The 25,692-nt window shown below is 50.7% G+C and overlaps 1 protein-coding gene across 2 annotated transcripts; it reads left to right on the top strand.

Moving 5' to 3' along the window:
* Positions 1–2,616: 2,616 nt before the first annotated feature.
* Positions 2,617–25,684, top strand: SGK2 (serum/glucocorticoid regulated kinase 2). 2 transcript variants are annotated; one of them, XM_045528898.1, is made up of 14 exons: positions 2,617–2,782; positions 7,372–7,547; positions 8,702–8,763; positions 9,550–9,599; positions 10,130–10,187; positions 10,350–10,433; positions 11,371–11,502; positions 12,615–12,727; positions 13,017–13,053; positions 14,029–14,115; positions 16,477–16,572; positions 17,581–17,736; positions 19,891–19,980; positions 22,844–25,684. In XM_045528898.1, exons 1-14 carry the CDS (start codon positions 2,709–2,711, stop codon positions 23,006–23,008), a joined length of 1,380 nt encoding a protein of 459 aa, XP_045384854.1. In that variant the 5' UTR covers positions 2,617–2,708; the 3' UTR covers positions 23,009–25,684. The 2 variants fall into 2 exon arrangements, with proteins under 2 accessions (XP_045384854.1, XP_045384855.1); XM_045528899.1 differs by lacking the exon at positions 16,477–16,572.
* Positions 25,685–25,692: the final 8 nt, after the last annotated feature.

The raw sequence follows: 25,692 nt of genomic DNA, 5'->3' as shown, positions 1-25,692 counted from the left end.
CTGAGGAACGTCAAGGTGAAGGGAATATTCATGGAGGTGTGTTCCTGTTGGTTCAGTCTCTTGCTTCCCCCTTCTCATCCTTGGACATGTCTGACCTTCATGCCCAGACAACGAAATCCAGCCAGGGTGGAAGGGGAAAGAAGAGGGAAGAGAGGAAGTCGGGAGGAGACGCGGGTCTGCAGTGGCCTCCTGCGCGAGTGGCCGTGGCAGTTTTCTGCAGCATCGTTGAGGGGAAACGGCACATTCTAGCACTGCTGGTAGCCGTGTCAGTTGGCACAACCTTTTGTAGTAACTTGGTAGATAGGTCAAAATTAACCTAGCACTCTCCCTTAATAAGAGTTTATCAGACGGAAATACTAGCATAGGGCCACAGGATATTAACACAAAGATGTTCTCTGCAGTCTTGTTGGAAATATTGTGAAATTGGTAACAGCCTAAATGTCCATCAGCAAAGGAACAGAGAATAAGCGATAGGGATAGCGAAATTAACCCCACACCATGTATGCAGTATGATGAAGCTGCTAAGAAAAAAAAAAAGTTGAATCTTTCTATGTGACATGAAAAGATATATGTGAGGGAAAAAAGTGAATTGCTGAGCAATATATATAGTATGGCTAGTTTTCTGGGAAAAAAAATCTGCAGGTATGTAGACTAGAACATACACAAACGTCTGGAAGAACTGTCACCCTTTAGTTAACAGCAGCTACCTCTGGAAATGAGGTTGAAGATGGGCTGGAGGGGAAGCTTTCGCTTTTTTTTTTTTTTAATTTAACAGAGTTTAATCGAACAAAAGTACAATTAAAGAATTGGGCAGCCCTCAGACCCAAATAGTTTCAGAGAACTCCATTCCCCAACATGGGGAGGCACTATTTCTGGACAGAAAGTGGAAGTGAGGTACAGAGACAGCTTGAGTGTTTCCAACCTAGTGTCTGCCTAGTATTTGCAGGAAAATGAGATTTATTGAGAGAAAGATAGGATTGTAGGGCAAGAGCAAGATACAGGTTTACAGAGCATGATACATACGCCACAGAGGATGACTGGACTCATTGTCGTAGCAGGAAAAGAGCAAGGAAGGGTGCAAAAAACAGCTTTCACTTTTTACTAGACATTGTTCTGTAAGTTGGAATTCTTTGATTGCAGTTTATGCAATCAGTACCATTGTGTGGGTTTTTTTTAAAACCAGTGCTGGAAGGTGAGGAGGAGCTTGGCGGAGCAGTAGCAGCAGGAGCTCTGGAGAGGGGCAGGAGCCTGGGCGCTGCTCTGATTTGCTCTGTGCACTTGGGCTGCCTCCCCTCTCTGGGTGGGAGCCAGACACATGCTGACTCACGTGTGTGTTAGTGGAGGTGGGGAGTGTGGCCATACAGGCGCCTCTGGAGCACATTACAGCAACCTGCTTTTAAGGCATTAGAATGACTGGAAAGTTGTAGACAGTTCAATGAAAAGGCAATGGATTGAAATAATGTCTTTTGCAGCAACTTGGATGGAACCAGAGACCATTATCCTAAGTGAAGTATCCTAGGAATGGAAAAACAAACATCACACCTACTCTCTGCTCTCTAATAATTGGGAGCTAATCGATGGGCACACATGGGCACAAAGAGATGTAAAGGTCATTGGAAATCAAGAGGGGGAGGGGCAGAGGAAGGGAGGAGTAAAAACCTACCAGGTACAGTGAACACTATTCGGGTGATAGGCACACTAAAAGCCCCAACTTAAGCATTATAAAAGGTGTCCACGTAACAAAAACATTTGTACCCTCTTAATATTTTGAATTAATTAATTTTAAAAAGGCAATGGAAGCAGCAGTATGAAAGTCAGGCTCTGAGGTGCCTACTGAGGAGGGATCACTGGGCAGAGCTTTTCTTACCTGTCCAGTGGGCCAGGCCCTGCCTCTGCCCTGAGTTAGAACCCAGGGCAGCTTTGGGTCCACCACGAGAAAGCCTTCCTTCCATGCTCACAGGGGCAAGCTGAGCTCTGGTCCCTGATCCCCGGCTTTCTGCAGGGCAGAGTGGGGCATAGGTTTCAGCTCAGCTTTGATTCTCCTCCCAGGGCAGGGCCAGAGCAGATGTGGCAGCCTTTGGCCCAACACAACAGGATGCCAGAGGCTGGCTTGGAAGGGAATGAGCTGCCCATCCCTGGAAGGGTCCTTGAAAGGGCTAAACAGAGAGGGTGGTGGCCCCATCAGGGGAGGGGTGGAGGAGAGAGTTGTGTGCGACAGGCCCTTCGATTGCCAGCTCTCCAGGTCCTAAGGGAAAGGGAAGGTGATTCAGCGGGTGGAATCAGGGAGGGCTGTGTGGAAGAGTCAGCATTTGCGCTGGACCTTGAGAGGGTGGGGTGATTCCAGTGTTGAAAGGAACGTCAGAGACCCTCCCTCGAGGCAGAACACACACCATCATCACCAATTCGCAGGAGGCTCGGGGAACTGAAGTCACCTGCCCAAGGTCACATGACTTGAATTGTGCAGTAGCTTTTAAAAGTTCAGAGGGTCCCTAGGGCAGGGCCGTCCAGAAGCTAGTGGGTGCAGCCAGCATAGTAATCCAGGTCCAATGGTTAATTAGTAACCAGAGGGCTCTGAAGCCAGCTCCCAGCTGGCAGGGCTGGGAGGTTGAACTTGAGCCGGTTTGGGAGACTGGACGAATGGGTGACAGGTCGCTACTGACTGGGAAGGTTGCTGTGCACGGCAGGATTGGGTTTCAGGTCAGAGGACCATGCAGAGAGAGCGGAGGGCAGAGCTGTGCTTGCGGCTGGTCCCCAGGACCTTAGCTGGACTCAGAGCTTTCAGGTGAGAGGCTCACCTGTGAGCAGGACACCTGCCTGCTAGCCTATTGGTCTGCCAAATTGACTAACTAGTTACCTAGCTAACCTTTTTCCTAACTACCTACTTTCTTTCCTTCCTTTCTTCCTGCCTGGCTTCTGTCCCCTTTCCCTCCTTTATTTCCTTCCCTCCCAACCAACTCTGCTTTCTCAGCTGCCTAAATTTCTTCCTCCTTAACTAACCAACTTACATCCTCAGTCTCCACTAACTGCATTCCTTCCTAACTTTCTAACTTCTTCCTGAAATTCCAGGCCTTGGGCTCTGGAGTCAGGCTGCCTGGTTTCAAATCCTAGTTATGTCATTTATTAACTATGTGTCTTGATCATGTCACTTCCCATCTCCATGCCTCAGTTTTCTCCTCCTCAAGACAGGGATGATGATAGTTCCTGTCCCAGGGGGTTGTAGCAACAAAGTAAGATCAAGCTGGCACTTTGGACTGGGCTGGCAGGTGGAGTGAAGACAGGTGCAACAACAGAAGAGGGCTCATGGGATCAGGAGGTGGTCTGGCTTCCAGGGAAGGCAAATGAGATCAGACGAAAGGGTTAGCCCAGCAAACCAGGTCAGTTGGGGGAATGTTCCAAAGAGAGAGAACTGCATGACACCACCATTCCCCACCCCATGCAGCAGGTCCAGGGAGATGTAAGCAGGTCCATGCAGTGATGGGACAGAGAGACAAGTGTAGGCTGCAGCAAGTTAGGGGAGGGACAGGCTTGAGGGCTTATGGAGGGGCTTGGGTGCCCCCTTGGGAGTTCACAGGGGCCTCTATAGGTGTGAAGAGTTAGGAGAAGATATTGATGCCCAGCCTCTGGCAAGAAAAATCAGAAAGCAGTGGTGCAAGAGAGAAGAAAGCCTCAGGAACAGAGCTGTGCAGGTGTGGGGTCACAGTCAAGGTGATGGGAGAGGGTAGTGACGGGCCCCAGGCATGCCTATGTTCCCACTAGGAGTTTGTACTGAAGTATTAACTGCACAGCAATGTCTTGAAAAATTTTACACAATAGTATGAAGATATCATAGAAATAAAAATAACCTAACCCAAGAACACACTGTTGCCTGGAGGTGTGATCCTCTAGCCTTTTTTGTGTGTCTGTGGCTATACACACAATGTATATGTGCATGTGTGTCTTTTTATTCTTTTACAGAACTGGTATTCCTAGTACACCTACCATTTTGAAACTTGTTTTTTGCTTGACATTGTATCATGTATATGTTCCTGTTTGATTTGTGTAGGTTTATATGTCATTTTTTTGGTTGTGTGATTTTTCATTTGGTATTTGCACCGAAATTTATCAATTCATTTCTTGATTCATTAGTCAAATGTGTACTGAGCACCTACTACATTTCAGGCCCTGTGCTAGGTGCTGGCGATTCAATAGCAGCCCTCATGGAGCTGACGTTCTAGTTTGAGACAAAACCAAATAGTTGCATAAAAGGCATCAGAGACTGATAAGTGCTACAAAGTAAAATATAAAGCAGAAGAAATGCGTGTGGAATGAGCAGGACCGGCATTGTAAAGTGACTACCCATCCTGGTTTGCCCAGGACTATGCCAGTTTTAGCACTGAAACCCCCAAGTCCCAGACAAACCGAGATGACCTGTCACCTGTAATCAGTGCAGGCCTCTCTAAGAGGGGACATTTAGGCAGAGACCTCTGTGATGTTAGTGGAAACCAGCCATGCAGATGCCTGGGGAAGAGTGTTCTACTCAGAAGGGCGAGGAAGTGCGAGGAGTTGGAGGCCAGAGGGCACTTTTATGTGTTTAAAAGACAGTAAGAGAATGCCAGAGAGGCCGAGGGCAGTCAGGAAGGGGCTGATGGAGGCTGGAGTTTGTGAGCTACCAAGACACATGATATGATTTACGTTTTAAAAGACTCACCCAGGCTTTCAGTGGAGAAAGACTGTAGTGGGTAAATATAGGAGCAGGAGCCGCGTGCGGTGGCTCGTGCCTGTAGTCCCAGCTACTCGGGAGGCTGAAGCAAGAGGATTGCTTGAGTCCAGGAGTTTGAGGCCAGCCTGGACAGCATAGTGAGATCCTGTCTCTAAACAATTTTTTTTTAAAAAAAGAGAATAGAGAAGCAGGGAGTCAGTGAAAATCTATTGCAATAATCCATGCAAGTGAGGACGGAAGCCCAGGCAGGGTGCTGCGGCAGCAATGGTGGTGAGCATCAGTGGTTTGCATGGGATCTCACAATGGAGTGCAGGTGGGGTGAGAGTACAGGGTTTCTGGAATGAATTCCAAGTTGCTGACTTGAACTTGTGGGCAGGCGGTAGTGCTGTCACTGAGCCAGAAGACTGAGGGAGGAGCAGGCTGGGGCAGACTGGAAGGAATGTGAGGGAAAACCTTTGTTTTATTTTGTTTTTTGTTTTGTTTTCTTTTTGAGACAGAGTCTCACTCTGTTGCCCAGGCCAGAGTGCCGTGGCATCAGCCTAGCTCAACTCAAATTCCTAGGCTCAAGCCATCCTCCTGCCTCAGCCTCCCGAGTAGCTGGGACTACAGGTGTGCACCACCATGCCCAGCTAATTTTTTCTGTTTTTAGTAGAGATGGGGGTCTAGCTCTTGCTCAGGCTGGTCTCGAACTTCTGACCTTCAGCGATCCTCCTGCCTTGGCCTCTCAGAGTGCTAGGATTACAGGTGTGAGCCACCGAGCCAGGCCTACAAAACCTTTGTTTTGGACATGTGAAGACAGATGTCACTAGAAATCTAACTGGTGAATTGTCGAGGAAGCAGTTGGATATATAAGTCCAGAGTTCAGGAGTGAACTGGAACTAGAGAGATAAATTTGGGAACTGTGGGGTATGGTTGGTTAAGCCATTAAACTGGTTGCAGTCAACTAGGGGACAAATGTAGATAGAGGGCCAAGGACCAAGCCCTGGGATAGGCCCGTGTTTAACGATTTAAAAAAGGAGAAGACCCAGCACAAGAGGTGGAGCTAGCAGTCAGTGAGCTAGAAGGAAAGCCAGGAGCTTGCAAGGCCAAGTGGGTAAAGTGAGTGTGCCAGATCCTTTAGAGAAGCTGAGTAAGATGAGGATGAAGAATGCATCACTGGCTTTGTCACGTGAAGGTCACTGGTCCACCGTTTCATTGGAGTGTTGGGATGAAAGCCTCTGGAATGGGCTCAAAAGAGAAAAGGGAGAGGAGTGGAGATGATGAGTCCAGACAACTCTTTCAAGAAGTTTAACTGAAAAGGGGAACAGAGGAATGGGACAGTATCTGGACAGGGTGTGGGGTCACGAGGGAGGGCTGTTACAGCCTCGGATATTCTGAAGTGCCCTGTGGTGGGACATTCAGGTGACTGTTATCACTATCATTTGCTGTTATCAGTAGTGCTGCTGAATGAAGGCCCCATCAGGGCCTTGTTTTTGAAAAGAAATGTCCTTGTTCTGGGTGTGTATTTTGTCAACATGACATCCTGCGGATCGTGTTTTGGTCAACATTTCTGTTTTGTTGAAAGATAGAAGGCTCTGACATTGTTCACTCAGGTGTCCTTTGGCCAGCACCTCCCGGTCCCCTGCCTTTCAGAGCCTGCAAAGAACCCCTGAGGCTATTTGGCTCAATTCCCACCCTGACTAACCCCCTTGGCCCCAGCCCCATGGGTCCTCCGCCTGGAGTGGTGTAGCGACACCGAAAGTTCCACAAGGGCAGAGGCTGTGTTAGGCCCATCAAACCCTTCATTCCCTAGAACACCTGCCCACCTCTTCGAGCTCCTGGGGAGAGGAAGGGTCGCCGTGAGTCCTAGTGACTGCTCCGATCAGCAAGGCCTTCATGAGTCAGGGTGCCCGCTGGGACCCTGCTTCTTACACCGCAGGAGAGCTGGGGGCCAACTGGGCCTGCCCTGAGGACGGGGCCAGAGCCCTTCAGGGGCCAACAGGGAAAAACCTGAAGGGCCAGGTGCTCAGCAGTCAGAGACCAAGGCAGCCGGACTCAGCCAGACTCCAGGCTCCTGGTTCCTCTGAAACACCTGCAGGTCTTGGGCGATGGAGGGCTCTCAGTCACCGTGGCCGAGGTCTGTGGGACCTCATCTTCATCCCGGGTGGTCTTTACCAGGCCTTCCTATCATATCTTCTTACAGACAGGCCCCCTACACACGTGCACACACCCACTCGCACAGAGATTGACGGAGACACACCAATATGAACACAGACAAACCGTGACGTGCCTGTGTACAAACAATGTGGTTTGTGTGTAGGTCTGTCACACTACATATGCTGAGAAACACAATGATGCACAGTCACTGTGCACATACACTGACGTAAAAGTACAAACGTGGTCACACTGACACATACATGCAGTCTTCCATACAAACTCACACGCCAACATAAATACCTGAAATACGGGGCCACACTGTCACACCAGACTGGTGCGGCGAATCACATCTGTGCACACAACCCTGGCACACGCACACCGCACACCACACACACCCTGGCTCGCACAGTCACACACATTCTAACAAGCCCCAGCGTCCCCAGGGCTCTCCTGGGGCTGTTGCCCACCCCCTCCAGCCCACCCCTCAGGGGAGATGACGTCCCCCAGGGAACAGAGGTCTCCGGTCCTATCTTAAGCGCTGCTGGATCCCGCGTGACGTCAGCCGGGAGCTGCGAGCTCTGTGCTGGGGCCAGGCCGGCACCAGGCACGGACACTTCGGCCCTTGTTGGGAAAACAGAGAGAGGCTCTCTTGTCCACCGCCCGTCTTCTGCTCCAACTGCTGGTTCTCCCAGAGGCTTCTCAGGCTGTGCAGGTACGTGGGGCCAGGGAGGGCAGGGCCTGGCAGCAGCCCATCAGGGTCAGCCCAGGAGAGGGTGTGGCAGCGTGGTGGGCTGTGTGCAGGAGCTCGGGCCGCTGGCAATGGCTGGAGCCAGGCTGCACGCCCTATTCGGCAGTTCTACAGCTTGCTCTTTTAGGGCTTGGCAGCGGGGGATCCCTTCCCGTGCCCTTCACTTTCTCAGTTCCCAAGGAAGCCATGTGGGGGTGCATCTAGGAACCCCCTTGTAAAGAAGGGCAGTCTCTAGCCAGAGGGGGTGGGCTGCAGCCCAGGCCCCACAGTGGGCCAAACCCGTGAACAGTGCCCAGCAGCCCCTGCGAGTAACTGGGCTCTCAGGTGAGATCTCTGCTCTTGGCCTTGGCCTTCCAAGCAAAGATGAGGCTATGGGACCCCAAATACTCTGAGCCAGGGTCTGGGCACCCTGGCCTCCTCCACTGGAGTTGGGGGCAGTGGGCAGGGAAGACACTGTGTTCCCGGCTGCATAGAACAGCTGGTCACACCCTCCACTGTTTGACCCCAGATAGACCCTGGCCAGTCTTGGGTCACTCTGTGGCTCTGGCCCAAGGCCCCCACGTCAGCTTCCATTCCTTGTGGCAAAGAGGTCATAGTCAACACGGAGCCCAGCTGGGACTGTTCACAGTAATTCAGGGTTGCCAACGTGTCTGTATGGAAGTCTGGGGAGCCTAGCCTGCCCCCCACATATTGTGTGGCCCTAGGAAAGTCCTTTACTAGGCCTCGGGCTCCCCACCTGTGAAGTGAGGGGAAGGGGTCAGACTTTATGCCCTGCAAGGGTCCTTCCAGCCCTGACCATGCCGGACTCCTGGAGCTGCCCCAGCTCACAGGGGTCTTGCTGCCCTGGGTGTCCCAAATTCTTGAAAAGACTCAGCCTGGCAGGGGCCGTGCCCCTCCAGCCCTCCTGCTATGTTTGGTAAGAGAGGTTGGGTCCAGGAGCTGTCACTCCTTGTCTCATCCATGCAGGGGTTGCTGGCCCCTGGGGTAGGAGATGCTCAGGCTGCGGCAGGTGCAGGGTTTGGGGAGGACTGAGAGGACAGTGGTGCCTGAAGTCCTGGAGGGGTGACATTAACCCACAACACCAGCTCTCTCATGCCTGCTGTTCCCTGTGCCCCCAGAGACCCCACCTGATCACTGCCACAGAATGGACTCCAGCCTGGCCGGGGCCCCCAGTCCACAGGTGAGTGTTTCTTGGTCCCCCACCCATCACCAGGGGGCTCCACTTCCTCCCAAGGCTGAGGATCTGTAGAGACACCAGCCAGCCCCACGGGCTGTCCCAGACCAGGACTGGGGGCCAACAGAGGCCACCGTGAGCACATAGGACTGGGCCTCTCGCAGGGTGAAGAAAGAAGAGATGTGAGCAAGGGCTTCAAGAAATAGATGGGCTTCTTTCTTCGAGGAACCAAGGTGTTCTTTCAAACTTCTTAGGATCTAGATTAAAGGATAATCCCATCAGAATGTTAGAAACAACTTTAAAAAATAGAGTAACAAATATTTAATTCAGATATGGACAGCTTGCACTGTGAAAAAAGTATTATATTAAAAAGAATCTGAATCTTTTGAAATTATATGGTTGGTAAAAAAAAAAAAGTCGATGGTGTAGAAAAGTCATGGGCTTGGTGGTGAGGACACCTGGGTCCCAATCCCAGCCTGGTTGCCCGTGAGACCTTGGACAACTCTCTGGGCCTGTATCCTCACCTGTGCAATTGGCCCAACTGCCAGCAGCCTCCCAAGGCTGTTGTGCAAAGCAGGTAAGACGGTGGATGGTGGGGTGGACGGTGGGGTGGATGAGTGGTAGGTGGGTGGGTAGATGGGTGGAAAGGAACAAGGAAGGAAGGAGAAAAGGAAGGAAGCCTAGTAGAGTTGTTGGAGAAGGGATCAGGGCCCGGGCCGGGGACGGGGGAGGGAGGGGGCCAGGGAGGAGGGTCTTGCTGATCTTAGTCAACTCTTTCTTTACTGTCTTTAGCCCTCCACGGCCAATGGGAACGTCCACCTGGGGCCTTCAGCCAACCCAAAGTGAGTTTGGGTCTCTCAGGCAACTTTCCTACCTGGCTCCCCTCATACCTGACTCCCCAGCCTGAGAATAGAATCTAAGTTCTCTGGTCTAGTGTTCAAGACCCTCTGCCATCTGGGCCCAGGACAGTCCTCCAGCTTTACCTCCCACAAATTCCCCAGCCTTTGCCCTTGCTGACCCCACCCCACTGCCTGCAGTGCCCCCCAAATGTCTGCATTGTTAGCAGCTCCCACCCTTGAGGCCCTTCTCAGGGTTTTGGGGGCAGATCCCTGCCTTCTCTGCAGGGCGTCTGGTTTTATCTCCACCTTGCCTGTTGTTAACTTGAATGTGAGCTCCTCTGGGGCAGGAGTGAGTCTTACAAGCCCTCTCTTGGCTGGGAGAACCTGGCGTTCTTCAGGGGCAAGGGCACGTGGCTCCTGGAAGGCTCCTTGCATTTCCCAGCTCTACTGATAAAGAGAAGCCAGGGTTTGTTCTTGGGTGCCAGGTTTCCGGAGCTCGACAATGCTGATCAGAGTTTTCCCTCTTCCCTTAGTGCCAGGCCCACGGACTTCGACTTTCTCAAAGTCATTGGCAAAGGGAACTACGGGAAGGTGAATGACTTGAGGAGGGGGGGGGGCCGGGTCTCCCTGCTGTGACTCCTCCAGCCCCTGCCTGCCACACACCTGCAGGAGGAAGCAGGGTTAGCAGGAGGCCCTATACCGTCGGGAAGTTCAAAGTCACCCACAAGGCCTTGCATTTGTGCTTCTGCTCAGGTCCTGCTGGCCAAGCACAAGTCCGACGGGACATTCTATGCAGTGAAGGTGCTGCAGAAAAAATCCATCTTAAAGAAGAAGGAGGTACCAGAGCTTAGGCACAGACATTTCCTCTCCTGCTTCTCCACCCCCAGCCTAGGGTGGCTTCCAAAGATGGGTCCCACCTCTAAGGGTCCTTGAGTCTGGGTGCAGAGGTGGTCACAGTGGCAGGTGGGGGAAAGGGGATGCCCAGGAGGCTAAGCCACCTCGCCCACAGGGCGTTCAGGAAGACCTGTCCCGGCCTCTGCCTTCCCCTGGGAGATATAGGGCCCCGAGTGGACAAGTCTTCTGCCCTCTGCAGGTGCCAGGCTCACCAACAGTGCAGTGTGGGGTCTGTGCTATACTCTCCAAAGGCTCTTCAAGCCAAGGCCATCCTGGATTGCTTGATGCCTCTGTTGACTCGAGTCCCTGTAACACCCAGCCCCATTAATAGGACAGAGCAGGCCCAGAGAGAGGACTGACTGTGCAGTCAGGGGACTCAGGAAAGAAAGTGATTGATGCTAACAAGGATATCATCGGGGTGGGAAGAGGAGGTCTCCCGGAGGAAGGCTGCCTTGCAGCTGGCCTTGAGGGTAGGATTCCAATGGTCTGAGAAGAGGGTGGGATGTCCAGGCAGGGGAAACAGCATGAGCAAAGGCATGAATGTGGATCATGCTGGGCTTCTTTTCTCTCAGAGGTTTTCCTTGGGACTCATTTATGTCATTATCATATACACTTTGCGTTTCACCCTGGGGGCAGGGGCTCCAGGGACTGGAGCTGCACCCACATGGAGAGGCTGGGGGTGAGGCTGACCACACTGAGCCCTGAATATTAGGCAAGTAGCCTGGGCCTGGCTCTGAGGGCAGTAGGGAGCCATAATGGGTGTTTGAGCAGGGTCATGAGAAAGTCTTGGGCAGGACAACTCCCACCAGCAAGGCTGTGTGGGCTGTGCCAGGAGCTGTGAGGGGCTGTGACATGGCCCCCTGTCTGTGTGACTCCACAGCAGGGCCACATCATGGCAGAGCGCAGTGTGCTTCTGAAGAATGTGCGGCACCCCTTCCTCGTGGGCCTGCGCTACTCCTTCCAGACGCCTGAGAAGCTCTACTTTGTGCTGGACTATGTCAATGGGGGAGAGGTGAGTGGGCCCGAAGGGAGGCTTCCCTGGGCCGGCTCTTGGCTGGGAGCTATCCAAACCACATGCCCACTGCGTGAAAGTTCTGGAATGATCTCAGCTCATCCTTACAACAGACACATTTTGTAGCTGAAGAAACAGAGACTTAGGGAGTGAATCACTTGCTCAAGACCACGCAGCCCATACCTGGTGGACCCAGGACGTGGATGCAGGTCTGTCGGCCTCTCCTGGCGCTTTCTTGGCTCCTTCACCCAAGCTGCCCACAGACTCCCTTTGACAGACCTGGGAAAGGTCAATGCCAAGAGGAGCTCTGTGGTCAGGATGCCCAGTGCTGCCATTTTATACCACAGGCCACAGGGTGGGATTGACCGGTCACTGTGGTAAACAGAGACTCGAGGCCACCTGTGACCCAGAAGCCCAGCTGGGACAAGCAGGGCACCTTCCTGGACTTCACTCGATCTGTCTGAGCAAGATGGCAAAGTCTAGGGGGGCTCCACTCTGTGACCCCAGATTTAGCCTGAGTGACTGCATGCCTTTCAGTCTGATGCCCACAGGGAGTTTTTGTCCTGCATCCCTAAGTGAAGTGCTTTCCATGCCCGCAAAGTAGACTAAAGCGGTTGGCCCACAGGTACATCTAACCTGGGCTCAGTTTGACGGCCATAATCATCTTACTGCCTGGATTGGAGGAAAAGCACATCTCTGAACCACCCAGGCTCAAATCTCAGCTCTGCCAATGACAAGCTATGTGACCTTGGGCAAGTCACCTAACCATTCTGAACCCTGCCAGCTTCCTCTTACTTGAAACTGGCATGATATTTGTACCTTGAAGGTTGCTGTGAGGATTAAATGAGCTAAGAGATGTAAAAGGTCCTGAGTGGGAGCCTGGAACACAGTAGGTGTTTAGTTGATGCTAATTAATCTCTTCTCCTGCTGACACTTTGGACAGCCAGGACAGCTGTGTGGGGCGGGGGCCAGCATGCTCTGTTTGGAGGGAATATATGGCAGCTCAGAGAGGGGGACGTGGCCAGCTACACAGGGTGGGGTCCTGGGGGCCTTGCCCTGCACTCTAGGAGCTGGAGCCCCCAGAGCTCCTCACACACGCTCCTCCCCTCCAGCTCTTCTTCCACCTGCAGCGGGAGCGCCGGTTCCTGGAGCCCCGGGCCCGCTTCTATGCTGCAGAGGTGGCCAGCGCCATTGGCTACCTGCACTCCCTCAACATCATTTACAGGTGAGGCGTACCTGCGGCTCAGAGCCAAGCCTGGATTCTTCTTGTTCTAACAGTCAGGGGTTGTACAGACCCCTAAATCCTGATGGAATCCCAGTGACCTTGGTCCTTTGTTTGGGGTGAAGGTGGGGGCTTCCTCTTTCCTAGAGCCCGGTGCCCAGCCTCCCTGGACTCTTCCTCTGCATCTTGGGAGCCTCCACATATGGTCCCCCTGCCAGGACCCCGAGTCTCCAACTCTCCTCACACTAAATGGCTGAGACACCAAAGGGCTCTTTTCTCTTATTTTCTGCAGGGACTTGAAACCAGAGAACATTCTCTTGGACTGCCAGGTTGGTGTGTGTGTGGACATGGCTACACATGTGTGCTGACCATGAGTCTGTGCTCATGGGTGTATGTGCATTGTACATGCATGCATCTGGGTAGAGGATACATTCAAGTACGTGTGTGCATGTGTGCCCGTGCACGTGTACACACATGTGTATGTGCATTGTGTGCACATGAGACTGTAGATGTGTATATGACGTGCAGACATGTGGATGCGAGGTCTGTGTGGGGCAGGCAGAGCCAGGTGGAGGCTAGTGGAGTTCATCTTAGACTGGCTTCCCTGGAAACAGACGCTGAGATGGTGAGGTGAGAGCAGAAGGTTAATTGGGGAACACTCTCAAGAGAGAAAATACCTTTAAGGGGGTGAAGAAAACAGAATTGGGTAGAGGAGTAAGCTCACGTGCATCATGGTTGCAAGTGAGGCCTCATCTGATCTCCCCGGGGCCTGAGCTGGGATGGCTCCTTAGGACTGTCCCACACTGAGGCAAAGAGTCTGGGCCTTCGTGCCCCTACATCGACCAGTCACTGGATGTGGATTGCTCCTGGGGAGAGGGCATGGCTTTGGGTGAAGGCAGTGTGCTCGCAGCAGGGGATGGGCATGGCAGCCTCAGAAGAGCGGATCTGGGCAAAACCTGGGAGTCTTCATTCACTCTACCTTCCCGCCCGGCTGCCACAAGGTGTGGTTGCTTTCTGAGTCCCCAGCCGTCTGTTAAGGGAGCTGCTGTCCAGCAAGGACATCCTGGAGCTGCCGCTGTTGTAGGGGTGGGTCTGAGACTGTGACGAGCTGGGAGCAGACAGTGAAATGCCGTGTTCCCTGTGCTGCCCTGGGAGCCCTGGGTCTGAGTGGAGCCTCCGACCGGTGCCTGGGCATCAGATCCTACCGCTGCTGCCCTGGGGTGTGGCATCTGGTATTTAGGGCTATGCCTGGCTATGCCCTTGGATTAGCCCACCCTCCTGTCCCTACCCACCCTCATCCTCAGGGACATGTGGTGCTGACGGATTTTGGCCTCTGCAAGGAAGGTGTCGAGCCCGAGGAGACCACGTCCACGTTCTGTGGCACCCCCGAGGTAAGCGTACGCACGCCAGGAGAGGGCAGGTCAGAGTGGCTGGGACCACAGATCCTGATTACAGCCAACGGGTTACAGCTGAGGGAGCTCACTGTTTTGACTCGAGTGCTTCCCCTGAGCTGGCTGTGCACGAAGCCTTGGTTTCCTCATCTGTGTAATAATAAGGACACCAGCCCTAGGGCTGCCAAGACCCAGCCAGCTGGCTGCCAGCGAAGCTCCACAGCAGTTCTGTCATCCAACAGAAACAGAAACGCAAGCCACAGACACAATTTAAAATTTTTCAGCAGCCACATTTAGAAAGTAAAAAGGCCAGGTACAGTGGCTCATGCCCGTAATCCCGGCACTTTGGGAGGCTGAGGTAGGAGGATTACGTGAGGTCAGGAGTTTGAGACCAGCCTGGACAACATAGCAAGACCCTGACTCTAAAACAAATTTAAAAATTAGCCAGGCATGATGGCGCGCACCCTGTAGTTCCAACTACTCGGGAGACTAAAGTGGGAGGATGGCTTAAGCCCAGGCATTCAAGGATGTACTCTAGCCTGGGTGACAGCGTGAGACCCCATCTCTAAAAAAATAAATAAATAAAAAGTAAAACCTGACCTTTGAAATTAATTTTAATGATATATTTTACTTTATCCAGTATATCCAAAATATTCTCATTTCAACATACAATCATATAAAATTGTTGAAATATTTTATTATTTTTTTTTCTAACTAAGTCTTTGAAATCTGGCATGAATTTTATACTTACAGCCCATCTCAGTTTGGACCAATCACATTTTAAGTGTTGGATAGCTGTGTGTGGCTAGTGGGTGAAGTCCATGTGCAACAGAAGGGCCTGGCCTGAGAGTTAAGATCAGGGCTTGCAAGTGCAAAACACAGGTCCACCTTCTTCTTTCAGAGCCTGGAGGGTTAAAATTTGCAGGTCTCAGAGGTAATTCACACATCTCTCTGTCTTGCCAAGGCTTCCCTGTAACCCTAGAGTTAAAACCTTTCCTTGAACTCCCACCAATCTTGGACCTTGGACCTGAAGGGGTCCCCCGGTGGCTTGGACAGACGTCAGGGTGGGGGTTGGAGGGCTGAGGCTGCAGACTGGGGAGCTCCTCCCCACCTGGCAACAGGGCAGGTCTTCAGCTGCTCTCTTTTTCCCCATATGCTTGAAAAGCCGGGTCTTGGATCTGATGGGCCCCTCCATTTTGTTCCTAGGTAGCCAACGGACCCTAGAACCACCTCTGAGCAGGAGCCAGTGTCTGTGTTTGTATATGGGGGGGGGTGTTTGCTGGACCAAGCTGGCCCCCCATTGCCTGACAGTCCAGCTGTCCCTTTCCTGGGTGCTGCTAGGGCTGGGGAGCAGATGATGTGGAGCCCAAGCTCGTGTAGGAGACATGTGGCCCCAACACATCACTTTTTTCATGACTCAGCACTGCTGCGGTGCCGGGGAGTGCAGACAAGGCTGCTCCCATCGTCCGAGGGCCTGCACCTGTATTAGCACCTGTCTTAAAACAGCCCCCAGGAGGGATTCTGCATCCCCATTTCATGGCTGAGGAAACCGAGGTTCTAGGAAGTTAAAAGACCTGCCTGAGACCACACACCAACAAGGCTCAGGGCTGTGTGTCTCTGCCCTTCCCCAGCCCCACACGGTCTCTCAGGGTGGCTTTGCCTGTGGCTGAGACCCCTCTCCCAAGGGTGGAGACACCAGGCTAGGAGGTCATCAAGTCCTTTTTTGGCAGGAATCAAAGCTCTGCCTCAGGTTCTCTCCTGGTGCAGGGCATAGACACATGGTGTGCATCCATCTGTCAGTCTGTCACCTCCCCTTTCCTGACCCTGTCCTCTGTCACTAAGGGTTCCAGCACAAGTATGAGCCACGTTTGCTTACACTTTGTCCATCAGTGTCCCCGCTGCACTGTGAGTACTCCCAGGGCTTTCCTGCACCCAGGACACTGAGAGCCCATTGGATGCCTTTGTGCAATCAGAAAAACGCACCTGCTCTGGGCAGAGTAGTTAGCAAAAGCACCCCTCTAAACAAAATAAAGTCGCCAGATAGACCTTTACCTCTGAACTAAGGTTATGGCTGGGCGAGTGGATCACAGCCAGGCTTGCAGGCCCCTCTACCCCTTGGCTGTACTTTTGTGTAGTTCACAACATGTACACTGGTACAGGGCACTCCTGCCTGATCTCTTCCACATCCCCAACACATGGCAGAGGGCCGTGCACAAATGGATGCTGAACGAACACGTGCAGAGCCACGGGGACATCACAGCAGGATCAGCCCTCCCCGATCTTCCTCCGAGTGCCTTGTTTACAGATGGGGCAAATGAGGCTGAACAACTTGTCTCAGACAAGTGTGTTTCCTTCTTTCAGTACTTGGCTCCGGAAGTGCTCCGTAAAGAGCCGTATGACCGGGCGGTGGACTGGTGGTGCTTGGGGGCAGTCCTCTATGAGATGCTGCATGGCCTGGTGAGTGGCATGTAGCCATGTGCAAGGGACATCTGGCTCTGGGGTGAGCTAGGGGTGGGTCTCTCAGGCATGTGGTCTACGCAGCTCTGCTGGGGGAGCTGAACAAGCCATCTCTTCCTTCCAGGCTAAAAGAGATGGTGCCAAAGTGATCTGAGGATTATACATATTTTTTCGATAATGTTAGTTTAGCACTTTACAGTTGACAACACACTGTCTCACCTTGGGTGCCTCAAAATAGCCTTTGGAGGTTGACACTGCTGGAAACGGAGTTATTTTTAGTTTACTGAGAGGTAAACTGAGGCCAAGAGAGGTCATGTCACAATAAATTGTGGAACCAACCCCCAGGCCACACTGCTTTACCCTGGGTAGTTTCACCCACATAGCCTGGTGCGTATGAAGTAGCAGGCTAGGAGGAGTTGGGAGGAGGAACAGCGGGCAGAGGAGTGGGAGGAAGAGCAGCAAGAAAGAGAAGTGGACCCTGAACACAGTTGGGGCCTGGCTCTCTTCCCAGCTGTGTGCACGTAGTTGCTCTGAGCCTTGTCTTCCCATGTGAAAAATCCCAGCCTCTCTCAGAAGACGGTTATGAGACTGGGATGAAATGATGGTGAGAGTGCAAACTTGGCCAAGTGTGAAGTTGCTGCACAAGCTGGATTAAGAGAGATGGGCCAGGGTCACTCTGCATGTTCTGTGCTAGAGAGAGAGAGAGAGAGAGAGCGAGCGAGAGAGAGAGAGAGAGAGATGGGCCAGGGGATGCTCCCAGCAAGTCCACAAGCCTCACACTGGTGGGGAGAGACTTCTGGCCTTCCCAGCAACCCTCTCCACTGTGCTGGAGCCTGAAGGTCCTGTCTCTCTCGTCCACCACGTGAGCCACAGCACGAGACACAGGGCTGGCAGAATCCTCCCAGCTGCCCAGCTTGCTCCAGGTCTCCCTGAGCCTGTGCCCGCTGTCTTGTGGGTGATCCTCCAGCCGCTCTCTCTCTTTCTCTCTCTCTGTCTCTCTCTCACCAGCCACCCTTCTACAGCCAAGACGTGTCCCAGATGTATGAGAACATTCTGCACCAGCCGCTACAGATCCCTGGGGGCCGGACAGTGGCCGCCTGCGACCTCCTGGAAGGCCTTCTCCACAAGGACCAGAGGCAGCGGCTGGGCTCCAAAGCAGACTTCGTAGGTGACCTGCCAGCACAGCACTGGCCCCTCGTGTCACTCTCAGTTTCCTGCAGAGACAGCTCAGAAGCACCTTAACATGTGTCCTCCTGCCCTTTAAAAACCAGGCGCTGCTAACTATTTCATTTGGAAATTCACTGCTGCTGCTAGCTGACTACTTTCTTTAGTTCTTTTGTCAGTCAATATTTATTGGGCACCTACCATGTGCTGGTTATAGAGCTTGGTGCTAGGGATTCAATAGACTGGGTCTCTGTCCTTATTAAATGTGGGGGTGGGGGATGACAAAAACAAACATTATGTACCCTTATCACAAAGTGTGACAAATGTCAGGAAGGAAATGAACAATGAGCTGAGGTAGACAATGATGGGAGGGGGACAAGTTCACACCAGTGTGATCAGAGAGGTCCTCTCTGAGGAGGTGACAAATAAGCTGAAACTTGAAGGATGAAGGAGCCAGTCATGCATAGAGTGGGCAAAGGCACCCCAGACACAGGGCATAGCACATGCAAAAGTCCTGTGGCAGCAATGAGAAGCATGGTAAGCTTTAGGGGGTTTTGAGCAGGGGAGCAGCATGATCCAGTGTAAGTTTTTAGAAGATTCCTCTAGTTTCTATGCAGACAGTGGACTGGACTTGCTTTTTACAAATATCTGAGCGCTTCTTCCTTGCCAGATCCCAGGCTGGACACCTGGGATACAGTGTCTAGTTGCAGGACCTTGGGCATATTGCTTAATTTCTCTCTGTGAGCTTCAGTTTCCCCATCTATAATAATATGAAGATTAAATGAATTAACATACACAAAGCACCTAAACCAGCGCTGAGCACACAGCAAGTGCTTGTCGAATGTTTCTACCAAGAGCCCTACAGGCCATGTACTGTGAAGTGTGACATGTAGCGCATTTGCCTGCCCATCCCTGGCCAGCTTAAAGAACAGGGGCTTCCATGAAGATGGGTCGCCTCCTTCCAAGTGGAGGTTTGCATCTTAAAAAACATGTGTGACTTTTAAAATAAATTATATTTATACACCAAAATTCAAAGGGTACAAAAGAACATCTAGAAAAAGTCTCTCCAGCCACCCAGGTCCCTCAGTTCAGAGGCAACCAATGTTACCAATTTCTTGGGAATTCTTCTGGAGATATTTTGGATCAGGCTTTTTTTTGAAAGTATAGATTTAGGGGATACAAGTGCAGTTTCATTACTGGATGTACTGTGTAGTGGTGAAGTCTGGCCTTTATTTATTTATTTTTATATTTTGTAGAGACGAGGTCTTGCTACATTGCCCAGGCTGGTCTTGAACTCCTGGCCTCAAGTGTTCCTCCCCGCTTCGGCCTCCCAAACTTTTGGGATTACAGGCGAGAGCCACACTGCACCCAGGCCTAGCCTGGGCTTTTAGTGTAGCCATCACCCAAATAGTGTACGTTGTACCCATTCAGTAATTTGTTATCCCTCAAGCCCCTCCCACCCTTCTAAGTCTCCAATATCTATCATGCTATTCTCAGATCTGGCTTTTTAACCGGCCCACTGCAGGGTTCTGGTACAGAGAGTTGGGGAACCATTTTTTGAGAAACACAGATAGAGAGGAGGTCCTGCTATGATGAGAAGAAGTTGGTGCCAACGTTGATTTTAATTCAAAAAGAAATGATGAATCGTGCCCAGGTCCAATTCCTAAATTCCGAGTTTCTGAGAATCTACAGGTTTTCTTGGGGCTTTAACTTCTCAAACCTTCCTTAGTGAGTTGATTTGGTCTATTTCTCTGGTTTGCATTCTGGAAGACTCAAGATGTACTGAGGCAGAATGGGGGGAGGGTCCCCAAGCCCGCCTTGGGAGTTCCCCCTCCCCCTCCCCCACCCAGAACAGGTTCCGCTGTCTTGCTCAGTGACATGCCTGCAAAACCTAGGACAACGTAGGAGCTCAGAGAAGGTGCACAGTAAATAGCTGTGGAATAAACAGATGCTATGGGGGAGAAGGGTTTGGATTCTGGATGATGGGCAAGGCCCGGCTGTGGAATGATCTCCTATCCCAGGAGACCAGCCAGAACTGCAAGTTACTTTCCAGTTGACAGCCAGTTGCTGGTAGAGTTGGGGCTCTGGCGGATGTGGGGGTGGGGTGGAGCACCTGTGGGGAGGGTACTTCTAACCAGCACCTTCTTCCTGCAGCTCGAGATAAAGAATCATGTATTCTTCAGCCCCATAAACTGGGACGACTTGTACCACAAGAGGCTAACTCCCCCCTTCAACCCAAATGTGGTAAGAGGTCCCCACATTCTAGATTCTGGGTGTCCAGGGCTGGTGGGAGCTTGGTATATGGGCCAGCTTTCTTCATGCAGATGGGAAAACTGGGGGGCCAAGAGGCTCATGGATTTGTGCAAAGCCACACAGTAAGTCTGAGGCATAACTGGCTCTAGCACCCACAAGTCCTGGTTGCCAACTCAACTCCTGGGTGACAGCTGCCACCCTTGATCGTTAGCACCAGTAACCCTCACCACAGGGTCTTTCATGGTTTTGAAAGTGCTGTGTCATGTAGCACACCCAGACAGAGCCAAGCCCTACAGAGGTGTTTTATCTTTTTCCTGATAACAAAAATAATATGTATTCCTTGTAGAACGTGTGTAAAGCAGAGAAGTTTAAAGCAGCATCAGGGAAATGCTTATTATCTCACTACCCAAGAGAAACCACTGGCATGTTTCCTTCCAGTCTTTTTCCTATGTGTCTTTTTTTCTCACATAGTTAGGTCATACATTTAATACCTATCTTTCTCTGTGTGTGTGTCTTCCCCCCCTCATTTTAAATTTATTTATTTAGTTGAATGACTGGGTCTTACTCTGTCGCCCAGGCTGGAGTGCAGTACACCATCATAGCTCACTGCAGCCTTGAACTCATGAAGCTCAAGTGAGCCTCCCGCCTCAGCCTCCCAAGTAGCTGGGACTATAGGTGTGCACTACCATGTCTGGCTTCCCTGTTTTTTTGGCTAAAAACTGTTATCATTTCCATATCTCATAGAAAACTTTATAAATATAATTTTTAGCAGCTGCATAATATTTCAGTCTTATGTTGGTAACATAATTTACTCAACCATGCTCCTAACTGTGAATTTTGGGTTGTTACCTTTTTTATTTCCTCTATCATAATGTGCTGATGAACATCTTTAAGTATATATCTTTGCCCAGAGTTCTGGTCATTTCCTTAAGATGGATTCCAGATGGGGAATTGCCAGGTCAGAGAATGTGAACGTTTTTGGGTTCTGGATTCGCACTGCCTGTCCACTGTGCAGGAGGGAAGGCAGTGTGTGTCCTACCAGCGGCGCCTGCTGGAGCGCTCTCGTCTTACTCGCCCTCTGCGGCATCCTGTGTTGTTGTTATTGTTGTTTGCTTTGCAAATTTGGTTAGGGAAAAATGGCATCTCATTGTTTTGATTTAATTTATATTTCCTTGATTTATGGTGAAGGTGGTTAGTGTTTAAACATTAATTAGCAGCAGCAGTGTGAATGAAAGGAGCCCCATTTGCAGTGGACGTGTGAGGTCGTCTCGGCCACCTGTGAGGTGCGGGGTCCAGCAGCGTCCAGCCCCCTCCACCCAAGCAGTCTGCACCCGAAACACTGCCAGTGGGGATTCGCTATCTCCATTTTTATAAAACCCAGGTGTTCGTCATGTTTTACCTGTTCATGAACGTGTCTTTGAGTACCAGATTTGCGACAACAGTTGTCAGATAGGATACACTCAGTGCAGGCACCTGAAAAATTTCTTTTTCTTGGGATTTTAAAAAGATAGTGAAGAGCATGTCAAGCATAAACCCTGGAGAGAGAACGATGCACAGAGTACCAGGCAGGGGTGAGGAACAGTGCAGCAGCGCACAGATCTCAGAGCGAGGCGTGCTGGGTGGATTCCTGGTGCTCCCAGCTACCGCTTGGGAGACCTTAAGTAAGTTTCTTTAGCATCATTTTCTTCATTTCTAAAAGAACAACAAATACCCGCCTTGTCTAGAGCCACACAACTAACAAGGTCAAGGGCCAGAGCCATGATTCACAATCTGGTCTTAGAAGCATGAGCCTCTGGCTGGGACCACCGCACCCTGTGGCCTATTTGAGAAACTGGAAACCGTTTGGTTCCACAGCCCCTTCCGCTGGGTCACCTGTTGATATCGTAAAACCTAGGTGGCATAATGTCCATAGCCTGTGCCTCGTCCAGAGAGAGACTCTATCGATTGGCTCTTGCTGTACAACAAGCCGCCTCAAAACTAAGGGGCTTAAAAACAACAGTCTTTTATTTTGTTCAGATTCTATGTGGTGTTTTCAGTCTGGGCCAGGCCAGCTGGTCTCCGCAGGGCTCTCTCGTGCCTGTAGTCAGCTAGCGGGACGGCGGCTGCTGCTGATCTAGAGTTGCCTCGCTCTGTGTCTGGGAGTTGGCAGGCAGCCAGGGCAGCCGAGCTCTCCTTCCTGAGGCCTCTCACACCGCAGCAGGCTAGTCTGGGCTCGTTCGTGTGGTGGCCTCAGGGTTCCAAGTACGGCAAGAGAGAACCACTCCCAATGTGCATTTTTCAGGCCTCTGCTTGCATCACATTTGGGGATGTCCCATTGACCCAAGCAAGTCACAAGGCTAACCAATAGTAAAGGGATGGAGAAACAGACTCCACCTCTGCATGGGAAGTGGAGAATCTGTGATCATTTTTGCAATCTCCCACACAGGTCTTCCTCCAAAGTAGTGCAAACTGCCCTGGGCACTCCCTACCACATTGCCCTATGTTATCTTCTTCACAGGACCTAGCAACACCCTAAATTATCTATCTGCATACATGCTTATTGTCAGTATCAATCCTCCTATCCCCTTCATAATGTAAGCTTCATGAAAGCACGGAGTGCCATGAACGGTGCCTTGCAGACATTCAGTAAGTATACGTTGACTGGCTGACTAAAGATTGGTGTGGAGTAAGCAGGGTGCCAGGAATCAACCACGTGGAATAAAATGATTACTGTCAATGCATGGGAAAGTGACAGCCAAGTATGGGTGACTGGGAAGTACTTGGAGGACAGGCCTGACGTCCCTCTCTGAGGCTTTGTGCTCTTTTGGCAGCTCAGACCCAGGGTTCCCTTCTCATCATTGGCTTCTATTGACAGGCAGGACCTGCTGACTTGAAAAACTTTGACCCAGAGTTCACCCAGGAAGCTGTGTCCAAATCCATTGGCTGCACCCCTGACACTGTGGCCAGCAGCTCTGGGGCCTCAAGTGCATTCCTGGGATTTTCTTATGCGCAGGAGGATGACGACCTCTTGGATTGCTAGAAGAGGAGCACCTGTGAAACCACTGAGGCCAGCTGGTATTAGTACGGAATTACCTTCAGCTACTAGGAACAGAGATGCAACGTAACAATGACTTGAATGAGAAACAAGTTTATTTTTTTCCCATCACATAAAAGAACAGTGTTAGGAGGTCCAGGGCGAGTGTGACAGGTCATCAGACACTCAGAGGCAATGGCTTCCAATATCAGGGTTGCTACATTATCACAAGCCGGTTACTGGAGCTCTAGCCGCCACTTTTGTGTTCTGGGCAGGGGAAAAGGAGGAAGGGAGAAGAGCAAAACGGCACTTTTAAAAGCTTTCCCAGAAGCCCCACCAGTGACTATTGCTTGCATCTCACTAACCACACACCCTTGCCTGGATTGGAGGCTGGGCTGCGTGGCTCATTAGCTGGGGACCTGACTACCCAGCTGACACTAAGAGAGAAAGGGAGACTGTTGGATAGGCAACCAAGCACTCTTTACCAGAAGGGCTCCTAGTGTTTAGATTTCGATCTCACTGTGTAAAATGACAGAGATGTAACAGGTTTATAGCGTATTAGCCAACATCTCCATATTGATGGTGTCTTTCTTTGTTGTGGGTAGTACTGGGTATTTGTTTTAGGTTGGTTGCCTGGTATCTGAACCCCTTCCTATATTCAGGGAATACCCTACTTTATAAGCCTTCATGAAGGGCAATAACTACCTCCAGGTAGAGTAGCGAGAAATGCTAGATACTGACTCTCCTAGCCTCCCTCCCCTGAGCTAGGGCCAGGCATGTGGCCTAGGGATGCACCTGTGCTGGTCTTTAACTCAGGGAAGGGACTAGGAGCTGTCTTTCATGTGTTAATTGTGGTGAGTACCCACAAAGCTGAGTTTCTGGTATAAAAATAGCGACAATGCAAATTGTAGCAATTGGTACTTAGCTTCAGCAACAGCAGCAGTTTCCTCATCAGACCAGCACTGCAGTGTCATTCCCGGAAGCCCCAAGTCTCGCTCCCTAGCTTTCCCAATAATGTCAAGAGCTTTTGATGCTTTTAACACACTCCTTTTTTGCTTAATTGGCCAAAATCAGTTTTAGATCGCCTGCCTTAGCTTGGCCAGTTTCTGTGCTAGACTTTTTAACAGCTGTTACCAATTTTCATCCAAACAACCTTAAGATAGAACTATTACTATCCCCTTTTTACCAATAAAGAAACAGGGTCAGAGAACTTGTTCCTTGCCTAAAGGTTGAATAGCTAATAAGGGCCAGAGCTGGTACTTGGAGCCATACTTGACTCTCACATTGAACCTTTGTGCTGGTCTGCCCCTCACTCTGGGTGTTAGTTAGGTCCAAGTAGAATGACTGTTAAAATCTCTAATGAGAGCCAAATCAAGAATTGGTTGGACTGAGAGAGATGTGAGAAATGAGGTCTTTAAGAGGAGCCATTCAACTGGATGCTGTTCATGGTCTGAGCCTGGCTGCCAGGTTCATGCTGTGCTCCACCTCAAATGGGGAGCTCAGGCCTTGGACAGAGCTGGAGACTGCTGCAGACTTGGTGACCAGAGCTTCCTGGCCACCCATGGAGCTCCATATGTTGAAGATTAGTCATTTCTAAAGGTAATTCCGATTGGACAGAACGTGAGCATATAACACCTCATGAATTCAGGACACCCTGCACTTGTGGAATGGGTCATACTTCCTTACTTCAATGATTTTTCACAAACCTGTGGTTCCTACTTCAGGGTGGCCTTATTAGCTTTTGGGTTTGGGGACAAGGGGAGGAACTTTCTTAGGATCAGTGTGTGCTGGTGATTTTATTGCCTTTTCTTCTTAACTCAGTCTCACTTTTTCCCTTCCATTTTTGTCCATCTAGTCCCCTGCCCAAGCAATTATGGGGACAAGTCTGGGAGACCATGGAAAAAACACCAGTGACACTGACCTATTGGAGATCAAAGCTGGGTCAGGAAGAATTAATATTAAGCTTTGACATGTGCTGAGAACTCTGAAAGAAATACTCTGATTTCCATCTTAATAGCACTTGTCAATTGACAAACGTGGAACAAGATGAGGGAGAGGTCAAAATCCCCCCAACTTCCCAAAGCAAAAAATGTAATTGTCAGACACATGCTAGTACTGTCAAAAGTACACAATCAGCTATTGGTTGTGAAACATGTAATGGTTTTATCTAAGGTGTAAAATCACAAATTTTTCACCAGGATAAAAAATAAAAATGAAAAACTAGGCTATTGAATTGATCATGCTATCCCTACGTTTATTGAGCACATTCCAAGTTTTATATGCATCATCTACAATACAGTAAGCCAGCACTTAGAAATTATTAACCTCACTTTGCAGATAGGAAACATTTGCTCAGAGAGATTAAGCAATTTGCCCAAGGTCACCCAGTTGATGAGGAACTGGGCATATCCAGGAACTGAACTTGGCACAGCTGAACTTGGTGGAGGTGAATGTGGTGGCAGCTGATTCTAAAACTCATGCTCTTCTACAACCTCCAACGGTGGGAGAAGTGCTGTGGGCAGATGCTTTAGCAAATAATGACTGCACAACAGGCAGAAAATTCCCAAGACTTGTCCCAATCCTCAAGTGGAACAGCCTAGTCTGTCTCCACTGGGAATACCTCCTTCCCTTTTTACCCTAAATATGGACTGTATTCACCCAATTTTGCACCAAAATAAAGCATCCCCCAA

The sequence above is a fragment of the Lemur catta genome, chromosome 17 (genome assembly GCF_020740605.2).
Source record: "Lemur catta isolate mLemCat1 chromosome 17, mLemCat1.pri, whole genome shotgun sequence".
In the NCBI taxonomy this organism is placed as follows: domain Eukaryota; kingdom Metazoa; phylum Chordata; class Mammalia; order Primates; family Lemuridae; genus Lemur; species Lemur catta.
This window is presented reverse-complemented; position numbering and strand designations above follow the sequence as displayed.